We start from the raw sequence: 8,368 nt of genomic DNA on the forward strand, positions 1-8,368 counted from the left end.
CTTGGGTAGGATGCAATTAGACCCAAAAGGGCACTTTTTTTTTTTTTTTTTTGTTATTCCGTTAAAAGTGGCTTACTGTATATGGCAGTGCTCCTGCAGGGATTCAACAAGTGGTCACACTAATGGTTTGCACTGTTTTCAGTTTAGACAGCAGGTAAAATGGCTGCCTCTTCAGATAACAAAGTCAACAAGTGTGTGCTTTTGTTGAGTGTAGTATCAATACTACGGTTAACTTTAAGTCTGCTTTATTAAGGAAACTGAAGAGGGCTGGAGTCTTGTACCAAAATCTCAAGAGTCATGGTTTTACTGTAATCACAGCACAGACTGTTATATTTCAATAAAAATGAATGGTTGGTTTGGCGGTGGGTATTCTGTATGTTATGTGTATATTGTTATACTATATATTGTTGTACTTGACTCTCCTTTAGACTCCCAGTAGTTTGTGTAGTTTGTCCCTTATGATTTAACTCGTCTCCCAATCTGTGTATTTTTTTATGATCTTGTCTTTGATGCTTTCTGCGGTCTTTCCCCCTCCATCCTATTTACAGTAATAAATGTAGCTCAAGATGACCCCGCATTCTGTGTTCTCTCAGCTCTGTTTTTTTTATACCCCTCTGATAAACTGAAGGCTAAAGAGGACTGCTTGGCCAGAAATGAGGTTACAGTAACTGGGCTTGCAAATGATTGGCAAGGATAGATTGTGTATGATCTACTTTCCCTCCCTCCACTCGCAATTTTGTCTTTATTTTTGTGTGCTATTGATGTTTGCTTTGAAAGGAGGGAGGTTGTGTAAGTCCTGTTTACAGATTGAAGCACAACCTAAAAATGATGCACATGGATTCATTTTTGGACACGCTGCCCACGTGTTAACTTTAACAATCATCTCCTGTATATGTTAACTAAAAGAAGCAGAGAACACAGAACCTTTCATACCTTAAAAAAAAAAAAAAAAAAAAAAAAAACTCAGTTTGTCTTTCTATCTCTTCCTTCCCTCCCTCGTTCTCCCTCTCTCTCCTCCTGTGCACCATCTGCATGATGCTTTGTATCCAATCTGAAGGAGTGCTCTCTGTCTGTTCTCTACTGCGATGGCAGGAGTCTGTGTGTGTGTGCGCGCGCACATGCGCGTATGTTTGTGTATGTGTTCCTAGCCATCACAGTCACTCTCAGCTCATTACCTGACATGATGGATGGAGAGAGTGCCATTAAACAACGCCCAGCCCGGGACGCCTGGCACCCTACAGCTGGCACTGAGTAATGGGCATAGTGGCGGCGGCACGCTTGGAAACACCAGGGGGTCCTGTGTGGGTGTGCCTGCAGTCATCTCCATGGCTATGCTTCCTGGTTCTGTCCAGCCCCACCTGCCACCTGGCTGCCCGACGGATGCCATGGGCATTTCTGGGCAGACATGGTTGGATAGCATGGGAGGCAGTGTTTGTATGACTCTGTCATAGAACTGGCAACTGAGGAAATCCAAAGTGATGCTGGCCCTGCTTTTCTGACCACAAACGCTGCAGTGAAACAATAAGTGCCACCGATCACCCGGTGTATAACAGCTACTTTAAACTTGTTTACCTCTGATTTAATTTTATCTGCAGTTTAGGGGGTTATATTAAATTATTTTTTAATCAAGGTGGATATCCTAACAAGTTGTATCCTTTGATGTGACGGAGAATCTTACTTAATGATTGTATAACACAAATGAGTGTTTCTTTCCTTCTCTTGTGTTCTATACGCACTGTATATGCACTCCCATTATTCTTCCGCCACTGCTTGTTTTTCTTGTTTGTGTGTGTGTGTGCCTGCGTGTGTGCATTTACTTTGTCTTCTGTGCATAATGCTGCATCTGATGTGAGAGTAGTTGAGGGGCTCTTGAGTGGAAGCCTGGATCAGGAGCTGAATGGAGTTACTATGACACCAGACACAAGCACCTCAACTCCAACAGCTTCTTCTGTTTCTCCGTCCTCCCCTGCTGCTTCCCTCTCAATCAGCTTGGATTTGCTTCATGTTGTTTCTTCTCTCCTCTCCTTCTCTTTTCTCTGCCTTGCCTCACTTAGTTTTTCTATACAGGCTTTCATTTAGTCGAGCGCTTGTGTGCCAGTATGGATCAATGTAACAACACTTTCTTGTTCTTTCTCATTCTTTTATGCTTATTTCTCCTTTTTTTTTCTCCCCCCTTTCCGAACAGACAACCGCCGCGCAGTCCTGGAAAGGTCTCGGTCACGCCACAATGCAAATCACCAAGCTCGATGATCACCCGCGCCTACCACAAGACGCTAGATAAGTGCCAAAGAGGCCTGCAAGGTGGAGACCTGGAAGACATCTAAAGGAGGGACAGAGCACCCCTCACTGTGGCACACACACACACACACACACACACATACACACAGAACACCATGTACGGAACGAAAATGCCTAAAGAAGCCACACAGAGCTGAAGAAGTCCATCACACACACACACATTTCATTTTCATGCTGTTCGTCTGAGGCCTTACATATTTATTCAATACTTTCTCATAATTCTAAATGTTCATGTCCTCTCTAGATGGTTTATAGGAAGAAAAAAAAATCACATTTTTAAGACTGCTGCTGTTCGAAATGAAAGGTTTTCATTGCTTGGAAATCCATTTTGATTCATGCAAGTCTAAGCCTTCTACTTATCAAAGTACTACAGTTCACATGCAGTTTTGACATGAAACATGCAGTGTTTGTTCATTCTGCCAAGAAAGACTTTACCATAGTGTATGCGGGCAAGCTGTTCTTTAAATGGAAGACAGGGATTTAACATCCATGTTGGCAAGCCTACAGCCTGCTGATGCTTGCTTCAAGTCACCAAACTCTTAGCGGAAGAGGGAGTGGTTGCTTAAAATGTTTATTTTTTTTGGTTTTTTGTTTTTTTTCTGTCAGTCCTTCCTTCACCAACATCAAGAGTCCACATGAATTATTTTAATTTCCTTCCATATACCGCAAAGCCCACAAAGAGCTGGCCCCTGTCTGTGCCGATATTTCAGAGCATGTGACTCACGGATCTGTAATCTCCATTTTGACGAGACGCATTTTTATTTTTAGTTATGTAATATCTAACAAATGCCTTCGGGGTGCTAATCTCTGTCCCAAGGTCGCTTTTGCTGTTTAACGTGAGAGACTGACACATTTCTAAATGCACATAACTGCCTGAAGGAGCTAACATGACCCTTTGAACTTTCCTGCAGTTAACACAAACTGCACAGGTATTATGACATTTTTAATATTAATATTATCTGAATGCATTGGGGATTTTTTTTTTCTATATGAAGGCTCTAAGAAGACATCCAAAAATGACATCTGTTGAGAGACCAATGGCTCCTGTTAAAATTCCCACAGCAGATTTTCCCCCATTTTAACAAAATAAATAAATAAACAAAAAAATGTCTGTAGAAAATTAAGGCATTATGTACATTTGTTGTTCAACAATATTCCATTTTAAACAGACGTGTAATTAATAAACACAGGGCTAAGCAGCATAAAAATAAAACACAGCTGAGATTTTGGTGGTATATTTATATTGTTGAAGAAAATGTCAAATGTTTGTAGGCTTATATGAACCACAGGATGTATTTTACAATCTATTTAAAAACCTCTTTGGGGTAAAAAACTCAATCTACTAAGGAAGGGACTGCATGCCTCAAACACTAAAGAGTCTTAGGACTACCCTGTTTCATGGTGGGATCTACGAAGTCACAACTTAATACTTAACATCTCACCTGATGAAGCTTTCAGCATCAGCTTGGTGTTTATGTTCAGAATAGTTGAAACTTTGCTGTAAGCTTTGTTCCTCTGCAAGGACCCAGTCACACAGCTCCTTCACATGAACTGTTTATTCATATATTCATGCCTAGAGCCTCCCTGTCCCCTCACTACCCTAAACTGTAAGCAGATGCCACTAAAACACCACCACTGAATCCACACGGAGAGTGGGCACGACCAGAATAATCGACTAAGGGGGCACAGAAGACAAGATGATGGTTGTCTTGGCAAGTGAGTCTCCAAATGCCCTCCAATTCCCCAGCACTAATGGCATAAGTGACCCTTTTACCAAAACACGAGTTTCTTTAATAATACCATAACTCTACTTTAGGCTTTGTGTGTTTGTGTATTTGGGCAAGTGTGCGTCTGTGTCTGTGTGTATGCGTGTGTTTGTGTGTGTGTGTCTGTGTCTCTGTGTGTGTGTGTGCGCACACCATGCCAGCTCAGTAATCGGAACAGGAACCCAGGCAAAATAGGATTCAGTGTGCTTGACTCCTGGGCTGAATAGATGGAGATTTTTCATTTAAACAATCTGCCAGTGCAGCTTGTGATGTGTCTGTTTCATGATGCCTCCTCTCCCAGCTTGCATGCTTCTAAAAATGCAATTTTACACATCATCTCGGCTCAAGGTGCATCCACAATGCTCTGAGAAGTCTGAATATTTAAAGAGACAATAATTCTCCCCTGAATATATGGTTCGAGCAGTTGCACAGAGAAAGCATAGAGAATGTGATTTCCGCATAAGGGATTCTGAATAGAGAAGAGTTTCAAGGATGTGTTGTATAAAGCAGAGATTGAGATGTGCCATTAAAGGCAGTGGTTTTCTTTTTTCTAATCACAACTCGCCCTTTGTCCTTAACACAACCACGCCTGTACAGTTAAACGTACAGAATAAGAGTTGTTTTTTTTTTAATATTAGTTCCCCATCAACACATTCTGATTGGATACATGCCAAAATAACCAAGGTTTGTGGTTGAAAATTAAAATGAATTTGAACGAAAACGTTTTATTCATCGTTCAATCAATTTCAGATTTTTCAAACGTGCCATTTTCTGGAAATTCATTTTTCACCATACAATAACAGAGAATCCCTGTTTGTCTTTGTTTATTTTTTGTTTGGTATATCAAAGGGATGACATGTCTGTTTTTGTCAAAGTATGAGAAAAAGTGTACAGACATTAAAAAAAAAGGTTAGTTTTATTTTATTTGTAGCTATTGTTTGATAAAAATGGATCCAATTAAGAATTGTCATTCTAAGTAGGGTATTTTGACGTGATTACAAAATGGTAGTCGTGGTATTTCTTCACTCCAACATCCTTTGTAAGATTTAGTTGGAGTTTTTAAAAAAAAGTCTTTTGTCTTGATGCCATTGTAGAACTGTAATAAGCTTAGAGCTACAGTGTTTGCCATTGTGGAAGTTTCAGATCACGCATCTTACTGGCAACATTGATTGTTAAGAACACTTATTGTTTTTTTTAAGACTAACACCAAGCTTTAAGTTTGCCACAAGTCAATAAATCGAATAGGTGAAACTGTTAAAGTTTCAATTTTTTTTTTCCTCAATGAAAACAGCTACAGTGCAGGCAATATTTAATAATATATAAGAGAAACTTCTACAATGACATTCCTCATGATCCCTATAAAGTGATTGTTGTATTTCTCCCTCAGTCCATCTTTTAGAATAATCAAGAATGATGTGCTTTTATAGAAAATAGCAAAAGTCCCAGGTCAAAGAACCTGAACCTTCCATCATTTTAGTGTGAAAAAACAGGCCTCAGTGTGTTTGGGCCAATCATCCCATTGTCTTTAACTTGTGACTAACAAACCTGAACCTATGATATGACCTGTGCTCATGGTAATTGTAAAAATGAGGAGGCAGGGGTATGAAAGATTTATGAGAAAAACTGTAAAGGTGCCATTTTGGTTGTGATTGGTGGCAAGTTTGTAACTTACACTCACTGACTGCGTGCACTTTACCTCACAAGATATTCTACTCATGCAGAGAGAGAATTGTTTGAGATGTTTGAGTACGACATTGCCACTAACGGAGTGAACTATTTGCAAAGTATTTCTTTTGGTAAATAGTTCCAGCTGCCACATATCCAGTTCTTTCCTGCTTTGTTAGTGCTCACTATCGATTCGCGGAAGACCAATTGAGACTGAATCAACAAGCAACGCTCATAACTGTTGACAAACCCTGTCCGATCATGATGTGTAAGCTGCCATATCCCTGCCTACCTTCCTTGTTGTCATTGAGTATGTTTTATTGTCTTAAGAAACATTTATATTTGTAACATTTTAAGTTTATTTGTATCCTTAAGAACATGAAAAACACAAGATGGTTATGCACACTGTCCTTCCATAGAGTATGTAATGGAGTATGATACTAAATAATAACCACTTTGTTATATAAACTGATTTCTGAAAGATATTTTGTCTCTTTGTCTTGTGTCTTCATGCATTTACTTATTCGCATTACAGAAGTATTCAAAATATTTCTTTTTCAGCCCTTATTTTTCAAGCATTTTCCACCTTTTGTTTTTCCAAATGCTCTGGTCTAAAATTACATCTTCAGTTTATTTTGTGGCAGGGCAGGACATACCTGCCCCAAGCTGACTTATGGACAGGGATTACAGAGAGCTCTAGCACATGATGAATGGGACAGCTCTTACCTATAAAAGCAACATATTTGGACCTTGGTGTCCCCACTGCTTTATCTTCCACAGTGTCAAAGGCAAAGTGATAATGCTGTCATGTCCAACGGCAGCTTAGGGAAATTACTACAGTCAGAAAATCCCCCCAAAATTGCCCTTTTTAATCAATTTTTCAGACCATAAAATCTCCCCTGTGACTAGACATTTTTTCCCGCTCAAGTTCGAGGACAAGAGAGCAGAGGAATTCAATAATTTGTTTATTATTTGATACAGGAGAATTTAATACGATAACCAGGGAAACATTTCCCGTGGATTTCATCTATTCTAGACAGTCAGAAAACAAGCATTATGTCTGATTCTGTTATAGGTGATCGGGGTTTAAATTCATTCATAATAAATGAAAGGCCATATTTTATCTCACTGTAGCAAATGTGGGAAATTTAAACTCTGAGTTTGTGCGATGTATCCGCTCTTGTGTTTCCACACCCATGTGTTCCTGCCTGTCTGGCTGCCTGAGTCCCATGAGTGAGTGTCAAATGGCAGGGCAGAACTGTTCCTGTCCAAGCCCCTTAGCGTTACCCCCCACCCACTCCTCCCCAAACATGCTCAAATTCAACTGCCTGTTTCTCTGCGTGTTCCACTCCCCTGCTGCAGCGTGACATCAGAAAATAAAGGTTGACATGCGGAAGTAACCCCGTGGCCACCAGGGCCTCTCTCACTCTCTTTCTGTGCGCGCACATACACACAAACACAAACACACAAAGCTGTCTCCAACGGATCTTGGGACTGATCTTCTCCGAGTCTCTCCTCCTCCCAGTGTGCAGCCAGACAGATGGAGATTCATCTCTCAACAAGCTGTGATCTGTGTTTAGAGATGTGTGCTGCAGAACACAACTCTAATTAGGTTTATTGTTGATCTTGGGAGGTTAATTTGTACTTGGCGGCAAGTAAACATCCTAAAAGAGGCCAACGTAGTTGCTTACAAGGCACCGGCATTGCACCTATGAAGAAAGGCGGCTTTTTTATCTTCTTGACTTTTCAGGTGATTCAGAAAGATTATACCTCCGTGCTATATTTGTCTGGTCTGGTTTAATTGTGCTTTGTACCGAGGGTGAGAGATCTGTCTTGGTTTAGATGGTAGAACTAGGAATAAGATACAGACAGTGCGTTTGTTTAATGAGCTTAGGCGGTGCAGTTGTGTGTATGTGGTAGGTATTACTTATTTATTTATTTGATCCTGTTTTTTATTTTTACAACCTCCAGGTAAGTAGCCTTGTCAGAGCCTGAGAGATGAGCCAGGCCCACACAAGTTCTCTTTTCTCCCCTCACCCTATTTCTTCACGCTATACACAGTAGTGTAATGCGCCCAGTGACAGAGCAGTTGTCAGCGGGAGCACAACATAATTATGTTTCATTTTGCATTTCCACCTACTTGAGCGTACGCAAACATTATGGAGATGAGACAAAGCAGACAGTAACGACTCCCTCCTTACCTGAGCTAATTCTGTCTGAGGAGAAATCTTATTCAAGCAGCACCTAAACCTGAGAGTTTGACAAATGTATGTATGTGTGTGTTCAAGGCGAATGTGTGTTTTGATGAAAAAGTCCGTGAGAGATTTGTCTAACGTTTTGCAGGTGTGTGTGGGGGTGTATGCCAAAAATGGCTTAGTGTTGTCTGTATTAAAGTATGTCAAATGATCTGACCATCTTCTGCAACGCTGCACAGGTCACTGTGTTTTCAACATACAATTATGTATTTAGTCAAACCCTTCATTCAACTACATCCATGTCACAAACACAATATGTACTGTTAGTTTTGCCCCAGTGGACAAATCTGGTAGTGCAGGAGAAAAGAACTTCAATCAGCGGGACATGGAGTGGTACAGGGCCAATAGGAAAAAAATACAATATAATATAAAACAAACATTAAA

General features: G+C 40.3%; 1 protein-coding gene across 7 annotated transcripts in view; it reads left to right on the forward strand.

Moving 5' to 3' along the window:
* diaph2 (diaphanous-related formin 2) overlaps positions 1-6,214 on the forward strand; it is a 365,580-nt gene extending 359,366 nt beyond the window's left edge. For all 7 annotated transcript variants that reach the window (XM_027277405.1, XM_027277412.1, XM_027277414.1 and 4 more), the window contains one exon: positions 2,186-6,214. In XM_027277405.1, the coding sequence (XP_027133206.1) occupies positions 2,186-2,250 (65 nt within the window). In that variant the 3' untranslated portion in view covers positions 2,251-6,214. The remainder of the gene's footprint in view (positions 1-2,185) is intronic.
* The last annotated feature ends 2,154 nt before the right edge of the window (positions 6,215-8,368 follow it).

The sequence above is a fragment of the Larimichthys crocea genome, chromosome I, assembly GCF_000972845.2.
Source record: "Larimichthys crocea isolate SSNF chromosome I, L_crocea_2.0, whole genome shotgun sequence".
In the NCBI taxonomy this organism is placed as follows: Eukaryota; Metazoa; Chordata; class Actinopteri; family Sciaenidae; genus Larimichthys; species Larimichthys crocea.